Source organism: Capra hircus, chromosome 18 (genome assembly GCF_001704415.2).
Source record: "Capra hircus breed San Clemente chromosome 18, ASM170441v1, whole genome shotgun sequence".
Lineage (NCBI taxonomy): Eukaryota > Metazoa > Chordata > Mammalia > Artiodactyla > Bovidae > Capra > Capra hircus.
The window spans coordinates 65,929,162-65,950,894 of record NC_030825.1 but is presented as its reverse complement, the minus strand read 5'-3'; the positions used below and the strand labels follow the sequence as shown (position 1 = coordinate 65,950,894).

General features: G+C 47.5%; 2 protein-coding genes across 3 annotated transcripts in view; both read right to left on the bottom strand.

Moving 5' to 3' along the window:
• Window positions 1–15,571, bottom strand: part of LOC102172654 (zinc finger protein 805) — a 43,549-nt gene extending 27,978 nt beyond the window's left edge. Inside the window, exons 1-4 of the mRNA XM_018063504.1 lie at window positions 15,310–15,571; window positions 12,432–12,558; window positions 8,440–8,535; window positions 1,075–2,534 (exon numbers count right to left, since the gene is read on the bottom strand). Coding sequence (XP_017918993.1) covers window positions 1,075–2,534; window positions 8,440–8,535; window positions 12,432–12,558; window positions 15,310–15,342 — 1,716 coding nt within the window. The 5' untranslated portion in view covers window positions 15,343–15,571. The remainder of the gene's footprint in view (window positions 1–1,074; window positions 2,535–8,439; window positions 8,536–12,431; window positions 12,559–15,309) is intronic.
• On the bottom strand, window positions 17,628–21,448 carry AURKC (aurora kinase C). 2 transcript variants are annotated; one of them, XM_005693002.3, is made up of 7 exons: window positions 21,194–21,448; window positions 21,054–21,093; window positions 20,618–20,809; window positions 20,095–20,233; window positions 19,383–19,531; window positions 18,106–18,280; window positions 17,628–17,933 (listed from the first exon to the last, which is right to left on the bottom strand). In XM_005693002.3, exons 1-7 carry the CDS (start codon window positions 21,240–21,242, stop codon window positions 17,763–17,765), a joined length of 915 nt encoding a protein of 304 aa, XP_005693059.1. In that variant the 5' UTR covers window positions 21,243–21,448; the 3' UTR covers window positions 17,628–17,762. The 2 variants fall into 2 exon arrangements, with proteins under 2 accessions (XP_005693059.1, XP_005693060.1); XM_005693003.3 differs by having other exon boundaries at window positions 21,054–21,090.

Here is a 21,733-nt window from a genome sequence, read left to right as displayed (position 1 = left end):
ATAATGAAATAAATCAAGAGATAGCAAATAAATATACAGACATAATACATTCATAAACTGGAAGACTCAAGACAGCAAACATGCTAACTCTAAACATATTATTCTGCCAATTTAACTCCATTTCTTTTAAAATTCAATTTTTCTAGTAAACACATAAAACTTTATATGGAAATTCAAAATAATAAGAATGCTAAATCAGTTTTAAATAAGAAGACTGAAGTTTTAAATAAGAAGACTGAACTGGGTAAAGAGGAATCACTTTACCCAATTAAAAGACTTACCATATAACTAGAACAATCAGTAAACCAGGATTAGTACAGGACCAAGAAAAAGTCTGCGTATTAGCTCTTTAAAACCATATAAAAAAGGTTTGTCTTTAAAAAATAAAAGCCTAGTCTTAAACGGTGCAAAACAACATGCCCATTCATATGTGAATTCTTAGCTCCTTAAATATAAAAGTATTTAGTGGCTCAAATCAAAATTTAAGCTCCTTAAGAATAGAGACAGTGTTTTAGAACAAAGATGTTCGATGAAAGGTTCCAGACCTGTCTAACTCACCTTACACTGGATAGCAACGAATGTATATACAAGACACATAGTATAGGTTCTTTACCATGGAAACAAAACCCTCTTCCTACCAGTTAACTAAGAAATCTATGACAAAGCGCCAGTTTGGCAAGGAAGTCTGAAAGAAACCTTTTTGCAGTTCATTTTCTAAGTCTCTCCCTTCTTTTTGAAAAAAAATTCCTGAGATAATAGTGAAATGTAAACTAAGAAGATGGAAGTGCATAACCACTGGGTCTCTCTCCTTGATGAATTCTCACGTGCAGCATAAGGCTCTAGGTTGGGTCAATTTCCAATATGAGTCTTTAGACGATAATTAATATCCTGCAATAGTTTTTCTCACAGGGAAGAAAACTGTGGCATTTCTCTTTGGTATGAATGATCAGATTCTGAGTAAGATGTTTCTTCTGGCAAAAGATTTTCCTCAGTGGTTACATTCAAAAAGTCTTTCCCCAATAGGAGTTCTTGAAGGTTGACTGAGGTTTGCCCACTTGTAAAGGGTCTTCCCACTTCTGTCACACTGACAGGGTCTCTCCCAGTATGAACCCTCTGGTGCTGAGTAAGGGACGAGCTGCGACTGAAGGCCTTTCCACACTCACTGCACTCATAGGGCTTCTCTCCAGTGTGGATGATGGAGTGTCGAATGAGGTTTGTGCTCCAGCAGAAGGTTTTCCCACACTCCATGCATTCATAGGGCTTCTCTCCACTGTGAATCCGCTGGTGTCTGGTGAGGCCAGACCTGCGGTTGAAGGCCTTCCCACATTCTGTGCACTCATAAGGCTTCTCTCCAGTGTGGATGCTGAAGTGCCGAATGAGGTCTGCCCGATTGCTAAAGGCTTTCCTACATTCTTTGCACTCAAAAGGTTTCTCGCCAGTGTGGGCTCTTTTATGTAAGATAAAAGTGGAACAGTGGGTGAAGGCCTTTCCACACTCGGTGCACACATAGGGCTTCTCCCCAGTGTGGATCCGCTGGTGCCTCTTGAGGTATGACCTGTGGTTGAAGGCCTTCCCGCACTCGAGGCACTCGAAGGGCTTCTCCCCGGTGTGGATGACGTAGTGGTGAATGAGGGCTGCGCTCTCACAGAAGGCTTTCCCACATTCGCTGCACTCGTAGGGCTTCTCCCCAGTGTGGGTCTGCTGGTGCCACATGAGGTATGACCTGTGTTTGAAGACCTTGCCACACTCGAAGCACTCATATGGATTCTCGCCACTGTGGATGATGTAATGTCGAATGAAACCCGGCCTATCTCGGAAGGCTTTTCCACATTCTTTGCACACAAACGGTTTTTCTCCAGTGTGGCTCCTGTTATGCAAAACAAAAGTGGAGCGGTGGGTGAAGGCCTTTCCACACTCACTGCACTTGTAGGGCTTCTCCCCACTGTGAATCCGCTGGTGTTGTGTCAGGTGCGACTTGCGGTTGAAGGCCTTGCCACACTCCATGCACTTATAGGGCTTCTCTCCGGTGTGGACCATGTGGTGTTGAAGGAGATAAGTGCTCTTACTAAAGGTTTTCCCACACTCAGTGCATTCATAGGGCTTCACTCCAGAATGAATCCTCTCATGTCGAGCAAGGAGGCGTTTCTTATTAAAAACTTTCCCACACTCATTGCATTTGAAGAGACTTTCCTCTTCCTGAATCAGGGGATCTTTAACTGATTCACAGGAGTCACGGTCAAGGACAGCACCCCCTGGAGGGACTGGCTCCTCTACGATCCTTGAACACACACCACCAGCTGTCCCTAAGCTGCCATGTACACAGCTTGGATTCCCAGGGAGCTTCCCGTTCTGGGGTTCTATCTCTGGTCTCAAGCATCCTTCATGCCTTTCCAATGGCTCTTCTTGATCATTGATTTGGCCCAACTGGGAGTCCTCTGAAACTCTTTGTGTTAGCTGTTCTTGGACTGAGGCTCCCTCAAACAGAGATGGCTCAGAAGTGGTAGATTCTCTGGTCTTGGGTTTTCCTTTGTCACCTGAAAGAAATTCAACATACAGAAAGACCTGTTAATGATGCCAGCATGGAAGATCAATATTTCAGTGTAAAAACTGAAGATGAAAACAGTGCCTCTGTGTCTGCCATGTTTCCCTACCTCTGAATCCCAGGATAACAATTTATTTCTCTCCTGATCTTGGACTGTTAAAACCTTGAAAGAGGGGCCCAGAGGAGTGGCTGTGTGAGGGGATGGGGTGCTGGAAAAAGACACAGTCAATTCCAGACTGGATAGTTATGCAAATAAATAATGCATGTGGGTCCAGACAGTTTATGCTGAAGAGATGACTCAGTTCAAAACCTGAAAGACCAACTATATGATCAGAAGGCTAAGGTTTGAGCCATAAGATAACAACTAGGAAACAGACAAAGGGAAGGCAAGGCACTGAGTCACACAGGCACTGACTTAATCAGTTGTGTTTATGTAATGAGAGTCAGTGGAATTCTTATGTTGGCAATACTCCATGCATATATTGCCATACATCAATGCCAAGAGGCTAATGAGTCTGATGATGGTAGCTAATGTTTAGAAGCCCTCCAAAATCTGTTAAAAAAAAAAAAATCTACTGAAAACTTATTGGACAAAGGCTTTGCAACAACTATCTTATAAAAGCTCAAGGAATGAAAGAAAGATACAGAGAAAGTCAAGAAAACTAGGTAAAAACAAAATGGAACTATCAATACAAAGAAAGAAAACCTAAAAAGAAATGAAAAAGAGGGAATTCCCACAGGTTCAGTAGTTAATACTCCAGGCTCTCACTGCCAGGGACCCAGGTTCAATCCCTGGTCAGGGAATTAAGATCTCACAAGCCACAAAGTGCAGTCAGAAAAAGAAGAGAGCGAAAGAAATAAGAAGGAAACTCAGGAGCAAAAACTTCATTAACTAAAGTGAAAAACTCACTGGAATGATTCAAATGAAAATTTATATAGAAAAAAGAAATAATCTGCCAAGTTGAAGATAGAATAATGTTAAATATTGAGTCTAACAAACAGACAAAAAGAAAAGATTGAACAATACTGAGTAGAGCCTAAGGCACCTGTGATACACTTAATGAACCAACATACTCACTGAGACATTCCCAGAAAGACAAGAGATAAAGGATCAAAGAGAGTATCTGCAGAGCTGAAGACGTTCCAAAATGGATGAAACATCCAAGAAGTTCAATGAATTCCAAGAAAAATAAACTGAGACACACACTGAGGAAACTGTAAACAAACTTTTGTAAGCCAAAGAAAAAGTATAGCAAGTACGAAGCAACCTGCTATATACAAGTGATTCTCAATAAGATTATCAGATTTCTCATCAGAAACTTGGGAGGCCACAAAGCAGTGGTTCAATATATTCAAGTGTAAAACAAACAAAAAGTGTCAAGTAAGAATCCTGTATCCGGCAAAACTGTCCTTCGAAAGAGCAAGGAAGAAATTAAGATGTCTCAATATACAAAAGTTGGAGGGGTTTGTTACCACGGGGTCTGCTCTGTAAAAAATATCTTCAGGAGGACTTCCAGGGTGAAATGTAAGAACACTAGCCAGTAATTCAAAACCATATGAAGAAATAAAGAGCTTTATAATAGTAAATACATGGGCAGTTATAAAAGAATTATTTTATAGCTCTACATTGTGTATTTACATGATTTAGAAGATTGTTTTTTAAAAGTATTAACCTAAAGGCTAGTATTATTATAACTTTAGTTTCTAAGTCCATGTGTAGCTTCCTAGAAATTTAAGACACCAACACATTTAAAAGAATTAGCAGTTTTAAGTTTCTAGACGTACAACACATAAAGATGTAATTTTGTGACACAAACACTTGAAAGGGGCAATGGCAGAGCTGTAAAGGATTTCTGTTGTTGCTGAAGTGAGGCTGGTATAAAATCATATTAATGTTAAAAGTTTAATACAGACATCAAATATAATCCCATGATAGCCATAAATACCTAGAGAACGTATGCAGAAGGAAATGAAAAATGAATTTAAATGTTTCACTACAAAATGTCAACCAGACTATAAAGCAAGAATGAGAATACACATAGAAATCAAATATCAAAATGACAGAAGTCTCTCCGTATCAACAATCACTTTAAATGTAAATGGCTAAACTCTTCAATTAAGACAGAGATTAGCAGAATTGAGAACACATGATCCAACTATATGCTTTCCACTAGAGACTCACTTCAGATACAAAGACACAAACAGACTGAAAGTCAAAAGGTGGAAGAAGACTCTGTACAAATACTAACAAAAAGAGAGCAGACAAAACTGTCTACATTAAAATCAGACAAAACAGCCTTTGAATCAAAAAAGATTACAAGCAACAATGAAAGATATAAGTGAAAGCTATAATACAGCAAGAAAATATAATTGTAAACAACTATATAATGAAAGAAGATCAAAATACATGAACCAAAGAATGAAAGAATGGACGAGAGAAAAGACAACACTACAAATAAACATGGAGACTTCAATATCCCATTCTGAATAATGGAGAACACAACCAGACCAAGGATAAGTAGAGAAACAGAAGACTTAACATAAACCAACCGTATCTAACAGATACGTACAGAACATTCTACACAACAACAATAGCATACACATTCTTCCCAAGTATACATGGAACATTTTCCAAAACAGACCACAGGTTAAATCACAAATTAAATCTCAATAGATTTAAAAAGATATCAAACAAAGTATGATTTATTTCTAATGAAAACAGAATACCAAAACTTACAGGATGCAGTGAGTGCAGTTAAGAGGGAGATATGTAGCTATAAACACTTTCAGTGAAAAAGAAAAAAGATCTCAAGTCAACAGCCTAACTTAACAACTTCAGCAGGAAAAGAAAGACAAACTAAACCAAAACTAAAGACAAACAGGCAATGGAAAAATAACAGAGAGTCCAGGAAACGCACACACATGGAGCTCTAGGGAATGGCAGAGAAGGGAGTAGCTCACAGTGAAAGCAAAGAATACACAGTAAATGGAGCTAGAAAAATGCGGGACACGCTGGGAAGCAGAATACCGGATTCCTGTCTCACACTGTCCTCAAATTCTACCTCACACCAGAAAGAGTTAAATGTCAGGTGCCAAGCTTAGAACGTCTTATAATGAGAACATCTTTTTGATATTAGGGATGGAGCAGCACCTGTAACTGATAAAAGTATCAGTAACGTACAAAAATCCCTAAAAACAAAAGTCAAACAAAGTTAACAGAACACCTGGCATTTTCGATGAACTGACATTTCAAAGAAGAAAACACAGTTGTTCGTCAGTATCCACAGGGGAATAACTGGTATCAGACACTCCTGCTCAACACCCAAATCCAAAGATGCTCAAGTCCTTTACTTAAAATGGCAGTTTTTGCACATAACCTACACACATCCTCCTGAGTACTTTAAATCGTCTCTAGAGTGCTTGTAATATCTAATGCAATGTAAATGCTATGTAAATAATTGCCAGCACAAGGCAAACTTAAGTTTTGCTTTTTCGAGCTTTCTGGGATTATTCTTTTCCCCCAGTCTCTTCAATCCATGCTTGATGAATCCAGAACCTGCAGATGAGGAGGACAACTGTACAAATGGGCCGATAATTATATGATGAGAAGCTAAAGCTTGTGAACAATTAAGGAAATACAAGGCAAGCTCACCTAAGACAATTTTGTCAGTTTGTTAAGCAAAAATAAATGTGCCTGAGACCATGAAGGACAGAATAGGACATAGTCAGTGGAATCTAGAGAATTCTGGATAGGCAGATCTCTTTTAGAAAACCACTGCAATTGTCACCTAAACTTGAAAGTTTGCACAGGCTACAAGCCACCAATTTTACCCCTAGAAATAACAAAAGACAGGCCTAATCGTGTGCAAGATGGCCAATACATACGAATGTTCTTGGTAGCACTGTCTGTGAGTGACGAAATGTAAACAATGAAATGCCCTAGAGAGTGGATGAATATGAAACAGGAATATTTTTTTTTTTACTTGCTTCAAGTGGAAGAAACGTGGGCACATTTTTATGTTGAGTAGACAAAGGATAAAGTTACTAAGGGGCTTCCCTGGTGACTCAGAAGGTAAAGCATCTGCCTGCAATGGCGGGAGACCTGGGTTCGATCCCTGGGTCAGGAAGATCCCCTGGAGAAGGAAATGGCCACCCACTCCAGTATTCTTGCCTGCAAAATCCCATGGACAGAGGAGCCTGGCGGGCTACAGTCCATGGGGTCTCCAAGAGTCGGACACGACTGAGCAACTTCACTTTCACTTTTAAAGTTACTAAACAAGCAGTAAATAAGAAATACTTTCCCTAAAAGGTGTAACCTAGACTCTGGTTCAAGAACTGGCCACGAAGTGTGCCAAGATCTCTTCCGCCAGGTGAAAGGAAAACTACAGCCTGGGAACCTGAGTGCAGAAGGGCTGAGGACCAAGCAGGAGTTTACTGTGGAGACTTGCTGACACCCCAGGGTCATGCGCCGAGACACCTGCACTGGGGAGGCAGTCACTGTCGGGACGGCCGGATGCAGGGCTGCTGGAGGTGGGGGCGAGGGTCTGGGGAGGCATCCAGTCTCCAACCTGCGCGGACGGCAGGACCATGTGCTCGAGCGTGGGAGGGGAGGAGTGAGCACCGGGATGGGTTCTCTGCCAGGCGTGCTCATTGGCGGCCCCTGAGATCCTCAGGTGGAGGTGTGTGGAGAGCAGGGGGCAGAGGCTGGGAGGCCCCTCGGAGGGGCCGCCGAAGGCCACACACAGACGCTCACAGGCCAGCGGGGCCACCGAGTGACTAGGAGTGGAAAGAGCACGCTTCTGCAGCAGCCCCAGCACCACACACGACAGCGCCAGTGCCCTCAGCAGCCCAGACGTGGGCACACAGGACAAACGTCACTGGGAGGCTTTGCCCAACAGGAGGGGATGGGTGACAGGGGACAAGGGAGGGCTCCTAAGTGTCTGAAACCATAGTTCGGGAAAGGGGAAGCAGAGGAGGGCTGGAGAGGCGCTGGGAGGGGAAGACGTGAGCCACACTGCTCATCATGACTAACGAGACGTGGCGGTACCAGCAGCTCAGTTCCCACGAGACACCTGCACTGGGGAGGCAGTCACTGTCGGGAGTCACTTTTATGTTCTAAAACTGCAACCCCCAGCAACCCCAGGACAGAGCGACTATCGCGACTGGCGCCTTCAGGAGCAGACCCCCCTCACCAACCTCCTGCTCCTCTCCTGGGACAGAGGGCTCAGTCACAGCTCCCTGCCCAACCCCGCCAGTGTGGCCAAGAGCCCGGTGCCTTCCGGTGGAGCCATCAGAGGGCTGGTGTTTATGGGAGTCAGAGCAGCGTCATTCCCCCACTTCTCTGCTGGCTGCAGGGGATCAGGACAACCTGAAGTCCCATACTGACGACAGAACGAGCCCAGGGCCCCAAGCGGCCGTGTGCTGCAGAGCTCCCCATGTGCTGCAGAGCTCCCCGTAATCCGCAGGGCTCCCCGTGACCCGCAGGGCTCCCCATGATGCTCAGGGCTCCCCATGACCCACAGAGCTCCCCATGACCCACAGAGCTCCCCGTGACCCACAGGGACCGGGCGTGAGTCAGAAACAGCGCCTCCACGTGCTTGAGCACCGAGATGCCGCATCCCTCTGACACAGCAGCCAGGCTGTAACTCAGCCGAACTTACGTGCAGACACAAGGAGATCCCGAATTCCACTGGGACCACCCAGCTGGTGGTCGGCACCCAGGCCTGAAGCCCAGGACACATCTGAGCTTGTACACCGCTGTCCTCGGCGAGGACAGAGGGACCTGGGGTCAAAGGGCTCCATGGCTTCCAGACCACTAGAGGCCCCAACAAGACGCCTCCCAGGGAACCAGGGCCAGCGGCTTCCGGCAGGGTCTCTGCCCACAGCTTGGCTCCTACCTGGACAGGTGCTTCGGGAGAGGTCTCTCTTCACCGTCCACAGCTCCTGCCCGTGCTCCAGCTGGTAGATCAGCTCAGGTCTGGGGACAGGACACCCTGGGCATGGAGAAAAAAGGAAGACACAGGCTTCTGTGAAAACTGGGAAAACCTCTCAGTCTCGTGTGAGACTTCAGGATGTGGACCTCAGAATGAAGCTGCTCCCAGGCACACAAAATGTGGAACTGCGACCCAAAAACCAAAGACATGCCACACTGCCAGGGAGCTTTTATTCCTGATACTAAATCAAAAGCTAATGTACAGTTAACAATCATAGTCAAAGGACTGTGTTCAAGCAACTTAAATGCACTACATTACTTCAAATTTGAAGTAGATTTATGATGTCATTCAAACAACTGACATATTTAAAATATTGACTCTTTTCGTTCAAAACAAGGTTACGTGTCTCCATTGATAAGTTCTGTTTTTAGAACACAAGCAAAGTTTTGTATCATTCTTCCTACAGACCACAGATGAGTTTATCCTAGGGTTTCCTCACAGCATTCTCAGCAAGTACACATTATGATCAGCACTTTTTCTTTTCTTAGCCATGTACGACCCTGGTTCACTGACTAGCGATCAAACCATCACCCTTTGAATTGGGAGGGCAGAGACTTAATCACTGAACCACTATTTTTTTAAAAATTAAAGTTCATTTACAATGTCATGTTTGTTTCAGCTATACAAGAAAAGTGATTCACATACACAAATACCCACATTGCTTTTCAGATTCTTTTCCATCATAAGTTATTATAAGATATTAAATATAGTTCCCTATGCTATATTAGAACCTTGTTTATCTATTATTATATACAGAGGTGTGTATCTGTTGATCCTAAACTCTTAATTTATCCCTCACCACACCTGCTTTCCTCTTTCGTAACCATAAGTTTGCTTTCTGAGTCTGTGAGTAGCACCATTTTATAGATAAAAATCATACAGAAAGCAACAATCAGGCAGATAATGTGATCTGCCCAAGAGCCCACAACTGGTGAACAGCTGGGCCGACACAGAGCCCAGGCCTAACCACCTCGGCTCTGCGTGCTGTTCCACCACAAAGCTACACAAGCCTGCTCCCGAAGGTGCCGAGTCCAGGCCTGAGACGATGACAGTCCTGATGAGTAGCGACAGGAGCGGTGGTGGTGAGGTCCGCGATGCTACCCTGCACGAACCTGCTCACTCAAGGCACTGCTCTGACCCTTTCCAGAAAGCGACCCACTTACCCCTGTTGCAGACCTGGGAATTAAACTCCACCTTACTCCAGTTTACCACGGAGAGCCCCGAGGCCCAGACGGGTTCTGTAATTGCCCAGGACCACACAGTTTTTAAGGTGCAAAGCGGGGACTGAGCACCAGAGTCTGGCTCTGACCCTGGTCTCCCCAACACCACACTGAGGAGGAAACAGCAGACACCCCTGAGTGGGGCCAGCATTCTGAGACCAAGTGTGGGGCAGCTGTGAGGGAGGGATGTGAGCACCGAAGTGCAACCACTGGGAGCAGGGCAGGAGAGGGGCAGACTCAAGAGACTTCAGCATTTCATGAACTGTGAGAAAATAATAAAACTGAGACTCCTGCACAGTGACATGGTCACATCTACTGCCATCAATATTTCACTAAAAAAAGGATTTTTACATCAAAGGAACCCCACAGAGGACAGCTTCATAAAGTGAAGGTATATGTTCCTTACTGTTAAGGTTCCACTGTACGAGGCTCACCACCGAAGCCAAATTCCCGACTCTGCTGAGGGCCAGGCAAGCCCGAGGGTCACACGGGAGGAGCAGAACAGTGCCCGGAATAGGCCTGCTGTGCGGTCAGTCAGCGGCCAGGGTGAGCTCTGACTAGTATTCACAGTAACTCCGGTGCTACAAGTGACGCACTTTTTCTGTTTCTCATATCCCTTCAAAAAGGGATTCCTGTACAGCTCTGGTGAATGGGATACAGAAACCCAGAGGCTGACAAGTTGATGATAATTCAACCTGAAAATGCAGCCAAGGGACCCAACAGTGAGGGTTAAGGGCCAGCAAGCTTGCACCGCTGCTCAGGGATGCCCCCCCTGTTGAAGAGGGGAAATTAGCAACAGTTGGGGGGAAGAAGAGTTAAGTACTGAACCAGATTTTCCCTAAAAAATCAGGAGGCAGGAAAAAGAATAAACAAAGGCCTTCCTCAGGGCCGTTCCCAGTGCCCCTGATGAAATGTCCATGAGCCTTCAGAAACGGGGCTTCTCAGCCTCTGGACAACAGACATTCAGATCCAGAAAGTTCTTTGCTGAGAAGGGGAGAGAATGTGTCTCCTCTGCATAGTGTAAGGATGTGTGGAGGCGCTCCGGGTCTTCACTCAGTAGGTGCCTGTAGCAACTCCATCCCAGTGGTGACAACCTATGTCTCCAGACGGGGCCAAGTGCCCCTGGGGAAGGAGAACTGCTGGCTTAGAGGATATAAATCAGGTGGCGGGGAGAGCTAGAGTGATGGGGAGGGGCTGCTAGGAGAGTTTACAGTCAGGAAACAGTTGGTGAGGAAGCAAGGTGGCCATGTGCAGAGAGGAGATGGCCACGTGAGAAGCCGAAATGCCCAAGAGCACCCACCAGGAAAGCAGAACAGCAGCTCAGAGGCCTGAGGCAAACATGTCAAGTGTGTGCGGAAACAGCAAGACGCCAGTGGGCCCGGAGCCGCGCGCACGGGGAGAGCCTGGGGAGCCGGGTGGAGGGATCCGGGGTCCATGGTGGACATTTTTGTTTCATTTTGTTATAAAATATCTAAATATGTCAAGCTTTTCCTGATTTGGTTCAACCTCCTCTCACTGACGCAGAACACAATCCCAGGTCTCCAAGAACCGGCCTGTCTCACCGAAGCCCTGGCTTTACAGCCCTCCCTTCCCTCAAACTGAGCGGCCTGACGGGGCCGTCCCCGAGCTGCTGTTTCTCCACCGTGGCTCTCCGGCCCGTGAGGACTAGGTCATCCTCAGCTGAGCGGGGCTGTCATGTCCACCCCCTGGTGCTGAGGGGCATCTCTGGACTCATCATCAGACCCCAGGACCACCCACCCCCACAGGTGACGGGCAGATGCGGCTGCAGACGCTGCCCGATGTCTCCTGGGCACAAAACTGCCACATGCCGAGACACGTTCCTCTCCCAGCTTCTCCTTCTCGGACCAGCAGACGATCCCGGCCGAGACTGGGTGCACATGAGACACCCGTGAATGCGCAGGAGGACAGAGAAGCCCCCTGACCGAGACCCTGCGGTCAGACAGGATCTGCTGGCACTGAAGGCAAAGGCCTCCTGGGGCCCCGGCTGCGCACCCTCTTCCTGGAGAACAGCCTGTCACCCACATCCTGTGCACCCGGCTGTAGGGGACGCTTCGGAACCAGTCTCATTCGGTCCGCTCCCTCTCTGGAATGTGGCCGGTCTGTGCTGGGCCCTGGGCTGAGAGGCTCAGGTGGTCACTTCCGCCTCATGGACACCCCCACCCCCACCCAGAGCCCCGCGGCAGAGAAAGAGCAACAATATAAACATACAAAGCGGTAGAAACAAGGCATCTGGGAGCCCTGGAGAGCAGGGATTGGGGTGGTCACTCCTGTCAAACTTGCTGGGGTCCAAAAACCATTCTGAAAAACAGAGACGTGAGCAAAGCCAGAGAAAGCAGCCAGGCCGGGAGACCCAGAAGCCAGGGTGGAATCCTGGTTCTCCAATTTCAGTCCCATGTGGCCCGACTGGAAATGCTGCCTTTGGGTTCTGCTGAACATTCATTTCCTTCCACCACTTTCTAAGAGCCAAAGGGGAACTTTATTCAAAGAGAGACACAGAGACAGGAGGCAAGAGGAGGTGAATCTCAAACATGAGTGAAGCTGTGAGGAAGCAGGAGGGAGGGGGCATTCCTGAGTCCTTCCTGACAAGTCAAGATGGAGCCAGGGTCTGGGATGAAGGAGGTGGCCAGGGCCCGCACAGCAGAGCAGGGGCCTTACCCAGAGACACCAGGAGGCCGCGGTTCTCCAGCATCACCTCCCGGTACAGGGTCCTCTGGGCCGGCTCCAGATGCCCCCACTCCTCCTGGGTGAAGGTCACAGCCACGTCATCGAAGGTCACAGACAGCTGGAATGTCAAATACAGATACTAGCATCAGCTTTGGGACGACTGGGTGGGATCAGAGCTTGTCTCTGCATCGCTGGTAAAGGAGCAGCAAGGTCGAGACCCTCATCACCGGGCACCTCCTCTGCACTAGGCTGGAGGGGAGGTGGACAATGCTGTGGACATAACACAATACAGCCCTACTTCAGAGATACTGGGAGTGTGGTTCCCCAGCACTCCAAAAAATCAAGTCACATGATGTTTTTGGCCTCCCACTGCAAATAAAAGTTACGTTTAGGACTTCCCTGGTGTCCAGTGCTTAAGAATCCACCTACCAATGCAGGGGACACGGGTTTAATCCCTGGTCCACGAAGATGTCGCATGCTTTGGGGCAAGTAGACCCGTGTGCCACAACTACGGAAGCCCGTGAGCCCTAGAGGCCCTGCTCCACAACAAGAGAAGCCATCACAGTAAGTCCACGCACAACAACAAAGAGTAGCCACCCTGCTCGCTGCAACGAGAGAAAGCCTGTACAGCAACAAAGACCCAGTGCAGCCAAAAATAAATAAAAGTTTTCCAATGCTTACACCGGACTGCGGTCTACTAAGGGTGCAATAGCACTATGTCTAAGACAATACTTTGGATACCTAAATTAAAAAGTACTTTATTGCTAAAAAAGGCTAACCATCATCTTGAGCTGTAACCTTGTTGCGGGTGGAACATCTCAACTACTCTAAGAACTAGCAAAATGTGACACAAAGACACCAGGAAAGCAAATGATGAAAAACTTGCTGGATGCAAGGTTGCCACAAACCTTCAATCTGCAATAAAAACAAACAAAAAACCACAGAATCTACAAAGCACAATAAAGAAAAGTATGATCACAGTGTAAAAGAGAAGCCTCCTAGGCAGGAGCCCTTGGAAAATGACAAAAGTCAATGAAAACAACACTAGGACTGAGAGATGCAGACAGAAAGGATGCTACAATGTCAGAGGAATGCGTATATAGTGATAATAATAATACAAATAATGTTAAGAACAGCAGTAGGGGCTACCCAGGTGGCTCAGTGTTAAAGAGCCCACCTGCCAATACAGGAGACTCGGGTTCAATCCCTGGGTCAGGAAGATCCCTGGAGAAAGAAAAGGCAACCCACTCCAGTATCTTTGGTGGGAAATCCCATGGACAGAGGAGCCCGGCAGGCTACAGTCCCATGGGGTCACGAAGTGTGAGACAGGGCTGAGCAACTGAACAACAACAACCTGAGCTTCACTGGTCCTGCTAGTTGCCTGCCCCATGCTGAGAGCGTTATGTCATGTCTAAAAGCAACTAAAAGGACTTCCCTAGCTGTCCAGTGGCTAATACTCCACACTCCCAGTGCACAGGTCCCAGGATCAACCCCTGGTCAAGGAACTAGACCCCACATGCCACAACTAAGAGTTCACGTGCCGCAGCTAAGAACCTGCATAGCCAAACAAACAAACATTAAAAAAAAAAAAAGCAACTAAGCCCCTAGCTCTCAAGTCATCATTTCCACCAGTGACTCCTAACTAAAAACACTCCACAGAGTCTGCCTTGTTAATCTTACTCCCACCACCATATACTGGACACATTCTGTACCTTCCCCTGAAACGGGCAGCAGATGCAGGACCACATCCCTGTATGATCAGAACCACTAAGGAAACATAAACAATTCAGCCACCCCACTCTCAGATGAAGAGCCCTACTACTGCAGACCCACCATTTAAATGCTCCAAGACATTGGCTCACGGTTTTTTCACCTTACACATTCAGTGCTCACATCTTTGTGTATCAAGTGTCGTGTTTTGTTTGCCGCACTGCTCAGCTTGTGGGACCCTAGCTCCCCAACCAGGGATCAAACCCAGGCCCTTGGCAATGAGAGCGCAGAGTCCTAACCCCTGGACCACCAGGGAATCCCATTAGTTTTCTTGAGTTAATACTTCAATTAAAGATGTGGAAATTCCTAATAAACTGTTCATACAGAGGAATCCTGCAATATTACTCATTTCTGGTGTTAGATAAACTGTTATCACTAGGGACATTTGGGGCAGGTAGGTAAAGAGAAACAAAATTAACCAGGGCCTCAACAATGACTATCAGATGATATGTTTAATTAATTAAAACTCTCTAAGGAAGGGGACAGGGGACTTCCCTGGTGGTCCAGTGGCTAAGACTCAGTGCTCCCAATGCAAGTTCCATCCCTGGCTAGGGAACTGTGATCCCACATGCTGGTGTACCTAAATAAAAAAATAACTCGAAACTCTCTGGCATATAATCCAACAGCACCCTCCATGACTGTTTAAGCGTGCACCTATGGATGGGCTTTCTCTGGTTGGTCTAAGTTAGAAGTGGGGAAAAGAATTAGGGAAAGGGTTAATTATTAATCAAGTCCTGGCCATTTGCGGCCGGGGATACAATTCTCACTGCTTCTCCTCCTGGAAGCTCTCTCTAGAGATAGGAATTTGACTTCAGGCAAGTCTGACTTAGACCGGGCAGGACTCCCGGGTTATTGACTGTAGATGACGGGCTGGGTTCCTAGGCAGGTTATTTGCCAAAGCTTCAATTTTATACGCCATCTGTTTCCCATTTGTATATTCAGGCTTGCGCGTTCTAGGACTAGAGATAAAGTGAGTGACGAGCCAGCTCCACTGGTCTCACACAAACACAGCTGCAGAGAAACTCAATGCCTCTCCTGAATTCCACCCAGCTCAGGAGCTCTCTCCGAATCAGCAACGCCAGAAACACCGTCCACTCACCCGCGCCGGGTCCATCCACGCCGCCGCCATCATGGGCCCCTGAGGAGATCGCGGGACCCGGAGAGGCGGCGACAGAGGCGAGTCCCGCGGGTTCAGCCGACCGCCGCTCGTTCCTTGCTCTGGGTGAGGTGGCCGATCACGCGGAGGCTCACAGCCAGCTCGAACGCGCGCAAGGGAACCCAAGCCACCTTTCTGCTCATTTGCGAAGACGGCACTGGAAGAGGCCACAGAATAGTTTAACCCCTCCCGACAGCTGGCGTGGACCGAGCCGTCGCACGCAAATGACGTCCGCCACCGGTGGGGCCGGAAGTCCCACCTCTCCTCAGGAAATGTCCCCTCCCTGGGCCGTCATTGGCCCAGCGCCTGCTGCAGTCGCGCCGTGTAGCACTTTCTGGGTAATGTGGTTTTTTCTGTGCAGACAATAGGCAGTGGAGCGTGTTCCAGAGCTGCTCCCAGTGTTCCACTCTTTGCGATCCCACGGACTGCAGCGTGCCAGGCTTCCCTGTCCATCACCAACTCCCAGAGCTTGCTCAAACTTATGTCCATCGAATCGGCGAACCCCATGAACAGTATGTAAAGGCAAAAAGAGCCACCCTACCTCGATGTAAAATATTTAGGAGATCCGAAGCCCCGAATCAGACCCGCTTCACAGCGCGCACAGCTCGGGGGTAGCGAGGGAGCACTAACGGTGCAGGTGAAAAACCATGAATCAACGTATTGAAGCATTTTTTTCTTTTTTCTTTTTTTGGCTGGGCAAAGTGTTCAGAGTCCTAACTACTGGACCGCTAAGGAATTCCCTTGGAGCATTTAAATGATAAATCTGCAATGATGGGACTGTTCATCCAAGAGAGGAGTGGCTGAATAGTTTGTATTTCCTTAGTGGTTCTAGTCTTACAGAGATGTGGTCCCGCCTCTGCTGGACATGTCATATTGAGAAGAATATTGAATATGGTGGTGGGAATAACAGGGCAAACTCTACATGGAGTGATTTTTAGTCAGAAGACACAGAGGTGAAAAAGATGCCTGTGAGGGTGGAGGACTTCCCTGGTGGTCCAGTAGCTTAGACTTGGCGATCCCAATGGAGGGAACCCGGGATTCCATCCCTGGTCAGGGAACTAGATCCCACAAGCTGTAACTAAGAGGTTGCATGCCCCAAGGAGATCAGAGATCCTGAGTGCCCTAAGACCTGCCACAGCCAAATAAACAATTATTTAGGGGGAAAAAAGCACCTGCAGTGAGCAAAGAACATATTTGAGCTCCCCACTAGGTAGTCTGGATATTTACTCTTGCTTTCGAATTGTGGTGCTGAGGATGACTCCTGAGAGTCCCCTGGACTGCAAGATCGAACCTGTCAATCTTAAAGAAAATCAACTGTAAATATTCATCAGAAGGACTGATGCTGAAGCTCCAGTACTTTGGCCATCTGATCTGAAGCGCTAACTCACTGAAAAAGACCTGAATGCTGGGAAAGATTGAGAGGACAGGAGGAGAAGGGGGTGACAGAGGATGAGATGGTTGGATAGCATCACTGACTCAATGGACATGAATCTGAGCAAACCCTGGGAGATGGTGGAGGACAGGGAGGCCGGGTGTGCTGCAGTCCATGGAGTCACAAGGAGTCAGACATGACTTAGCAACTGAACAACAGTCAGTTTTTGGTAGATGAAGGGAGGAGCTGCCACCAGAAGGACGTGGCAGGGAGGCTGGAAGAGCACTTCTGCAATTGCTGCAAGCAGAGGTTAGATTTCAGAAGAGTCTGGAGATTGGTTTTTCCTAATGGAATCAGAATATGACAACAGCATACAAATGCTAGTGAATTCATTTGAGAATCGGGTGGCATTGATGTGCAGCAACACATTTTATCTTAGAGATGGCAGCATGTTGGATGTCAGTATAAAGAGAGTGGAATGTGTGATCACTGGGTTAATTAGTCCTGTTTTACAAAGGACATTCTCCTGAAAACCTGGGAAGAGTAAAGTGAACCTAGGGGCCCCTGAGATAGGGGGTAGGTAATGCACCCTTGGACGGCAAGGAGACCCAACCAGTCCATCCTAAGGGAGATCAGCCCTGGGTGTTCATTGGAAGCACTGATGCTGAAGCTGAAACTCCAATACTTTGGCCACCTAATGTGAAGAGCTGATTCATTTGAAAAGACCCTGATGCTGGGAAAGATTAAGGGCAGGAGGAGAAGGGGATGACAGAGGAGGAGATGGTTGGATGGCATCACTGACATAATGGACATGGGTTTGGGTGGACTCCGGGAGTTGGTGCAACTAAGACCAGATGCAGCCAAACGGATGTTTTAAAAAGAGACTTGGTACAAAATGATTCAACTTTTATTAAGTATGATAATAAAATGATGCATCTTAAAAGAGAAGAAACAAAAGGCAAGTGAGATACCAGAGCCAACGGTGTTCCATGAGCAATCCCAAAGGGATAGGGCTGGACAGGGCTCAGAAAGCCCTCTGAACAGATGGGGGCAGCACCCTCTGAGAGTGGGCCCGGATCCATGGGTGCTCCAAGACCCGGACCAAGGGCAGCCTCTCCAAGGGTTGGAATCTGAGAAGCTTGGAGATCAGGTCCCGAGCCCCTGAAGACATTGATGGAGGAAACCTTAAATCTACCTGATGAGGCCAGAGAAGGAGAAGTGTGGTTAATTTCCTTGATCCACTCAAGGCACTGTCCTAGATGTTAGTAGACCACCACTGTGTGTGCCCCAGGCTCCGCAGGCCTCCCCACCTCCCCACGCCCTACCAGCCAGCTCCCGCATGAATGCCCAGAGTGTGGCCATCCCACCTTGAGGATGCGTCTGTAGGTCTCACTAGTGGAGGCACTCTCAAAGGGTGGATTTCCTACCAGCAACTCGTAGCAGAGCACCCCAATGCACCATAGATCCACCTTCTCATCGTATGTTCTCCCCTCGATCATTTCTGGGGGCAAGTAGTCCAGCGTCCCACACGTGGTCCTTCTCCTAGAGGGTTGCAGAGAAAGGGGCACTAAGTACAAGAGAAGCTGTCCGTGCCCAGCTTCCAGGCCCAGGCAGTCCCCTCCCAAGCACAGAAATCAGGAAACACCAAGTTTTAACATGCATCAAGGTTTGGAGAACACAAGTACTGGGACCCATCTATTCCATATTCTGAGATTCTTTCTGTAATTATTTATATTTAGCTCATGATCCAGGAAGTTTTCACAAGGAAGATTTGGAACAAACTGATGGTGCAACAAGAGAGACCAAGTAAATTAGTTATGCTTTTTTTTCTTTTTTTTTTTCAAATTTTAAACTTTTTATTTTGAACTGGGGTATAGCTGATTAAAGAATCTGCCTGCAATGCAGGAGACCTGGCTTCACTTCCTGGGTCAGGAAGATCCTCTGGAAAAGGAAATATCAACCTTCACTTCAGTATTCTTGCCTGAAGAATTCCATGGACAAAGGAGCTTGGCGGGCTACAGTCCACGGGGTTGCAAAGAGTCAGACACGGCTGAGTGACTTTCACTCATATAGCTGGTTAACAATGTTGTGGTAGTTTCAGGTGAACATCGAAGGGACTCAACCATATGTATACATGTATTTATGTGCATGTGTGTGTATGTTAAGTCACTTCAGTCACTTCTAGCTCTTTGCAGCTCCATGGACTGTAGCCTGACAGGCTCCTCTGTCCATGGGATTCTCCAGGCAAGAATACTGGAGTGGGTCGCCATGCCCTCCTCCAAAGGATCTTCACGACCCAGGGATGAAACCCACATGTCTTGCATGGGTAGGCAGGTTCTTTACTGCTAGCGCCACCTGTGAAGCCCTATATACATGTGTAATTATGCTTTGTTGATAGAGTAAAATTTGTGGAATTAGGGCACAATAGTTCTTGACTTATTTACATGGAAATTTATTAATAAACTTATCTGTTAAGAGGATTTAAAACAAAAGGTATAGTGGAACCCCATTCTTTAGTCAACAAATATATATTAGAATATGCATTTCAAAAGGCAGTATTTAAATACAAACTCAGTTTGTGTCTGAGTCTTACATGTGAGATGACTTAAACTAGACCATCTTAACTGGCACCCACCGGACCTACCTCAGAGAGGGGGTGTGCACAGACCAGCCGAAGTCTGCGATCTTCACTTCACCCATGAGCCCCAGCAGCAGGTTCTCTGGCTTAATGTCCCTGTGAATCACCTTCTTTTCATGGCAGTAGATCAGAGCGTCTGCCAACTCCTCTATTATCTGTGTGACAAATGAAAAAGCAGTCTGGAAATGAAGCCAGCCACAAGACGATGATGACTGATGCTTGATTACCCATCTGGAGCCCTCCCAAAATTTCTTGCTTCCTATCTCTAGGTCAGTTCCACTCATTTGTTCTGTGAACTCCCTCAGAGCATTTCATGTTTCTTTCCATAAGGTAGTGCAGTTAGATTCTGTTGCTCACAACCAAAGAATCCAAACTTATACACAGTACTTATTAATATTCTGGGGGGTAATTATTAGGGCATCCACCTGGAGGAGGAAATGGCAACTCACTCCAGTATTCTTGGACAGAGGAGTCTGGTGGGGGCTACAGTCCATGGGGTCGCAAAGAATTGGACACGACTGAGCATTAGGATATCCAAATATGAAGTTGTAGGATGTAAGTCACTGTATATAATTGTGTCACTATATATATAAAGAGTCACTATATATAATTTATAGAATGAAACGAAGAAAGCCACGTGGACACTCATGAAAGCCTCAAGCAATGACCCCCACACCAGCCCATAGTAAACTCGTGAACCTGAGCCCTCCTGCCTCACCGTGGCTGTACGCTGTTCGTCAAACGTGTGACTCCTTTGCAGCGCCTTGTAGAGCTCGCCCTTTGGGGCATATTCTAAAATCAGGTACACCCGGCGCGCATCATGGAAGTAGTTGTACAGGCGCAGGATATTGGGGTGTCTGGAGGACAGAAGGAGTGTGTGTCAAGACTGCTCCCTAAAAAAACAAAACACAACTCCCCGAGGCCCAACTCATGATGCTATTATAAGTGGTCACACAGAGGGGCAAACTGTGCTGGGACCAGTATAGGAACTGCTCCGTCTGTAAATTTGTGAGCGGAAAACGAAGCGGGTGTCAGAATTCGAGTGTCTGATGCAGGGAGCTTTACATGGTATAACTGGAATGAACTGCAGAGGGGGAAAAAACTTTAAGTTGAAAGCAAAGGGCTTATTTGGAAGTAGTACTGGGGGAAACGCTGAGTTCAGATGTCAGAGACGGAACAGGAAAACTAGAAAGAGAAAAAAAAAAAAAACCGGCGCAGGAAACTCGTAAGACTCTCCTTACTGGAGATGGGCCTGGATTTCAACTTCCCTGCGCAGCTGGTGTTCCAGGCCTTCCTTCTCTATCTGGGACTTGAACAGGACTTTCAGGGCCACGATGAAATGGTTTTTCTTCAGGCGAGCCAGGTACACATTCCCGAATTTTCCCTTGCCGAGAGGACGCCCGATTTCAAAATCATCGATTGTGAAACGCCGCCTTGACAGGAAAGAAAGCAGAGCGCCTCCGTTTCGGAGGTGGGTGGAGAGTCAGGGGTCCCTCGTGCTCGCCTTCTGCTTTCACGGTTTCCCTCCCCGGGCCCCTTTTCCTTCTTAAGGGTTCAGCCAGGGTGTTGGGTCCGTAACTGTCGGTCCCCTAAGGCAACACTTCACACGTGCGGCTAGCTCTTCAACCCTCGGTCCCACTTCCCTTCCTCTTCCTGATAAAAAGCAAAGGCGCTCACGCGGCTGGGGCTCCGGGCAACGATTGACCTGCTGCAGCTACTGAAAAAAGAAAAGAGATGTCCATCCTTTGTTCTGTGCACCCCCTCACCCCCAAAAGCCGACCCCAGGCCTGTCTTCTAAACACCCTCTACCCTTCCACCTGCGGGCTGCATCCCGCCCGCCTTCCTCGCAGTTCCTCGATGGCTCATGACCAGAGACGGTGCGGAGGAGGACGCCCTGCGGAGCTGGGTGTCCAGGCAGGAGGTAACATTCAGGTTGAGGCTCCTGTAGTCGCCACTTGCTCCCTCACAGACTCGGGGAATCAGCTGCGCGACAACCTACTCTCGGGACAGCCTCTCAGGGACTGAACCGGGGCGACTTCCTGTGTACGAAGGCTAGGCTCTTTATACTAAGTGCGCTGGCCCCATTGGCCGAGCAGGTAGTTCCTGGTTGGCTCCCATTGGTTAAATTTTCTGACGATTAGGAAGCATGCTCAATGGAAGAGGCAAGAATGAGAGCTTCCCATCCGGCGATTGGGGGCGGGACTTAGGGCACTGGGCCAATGAGAGGGCCGGGCATGGAGCCAAGAAAGCGGGAAACGCCCCAGAAAGACACAAGTGGAGGGAAAGGCATCAAGCGGGGAGTGGTGTGCAGAGTCTGTGCTGTTCAGTTCAGTTCAGTTCAGTCGCTCAGTCGTGTC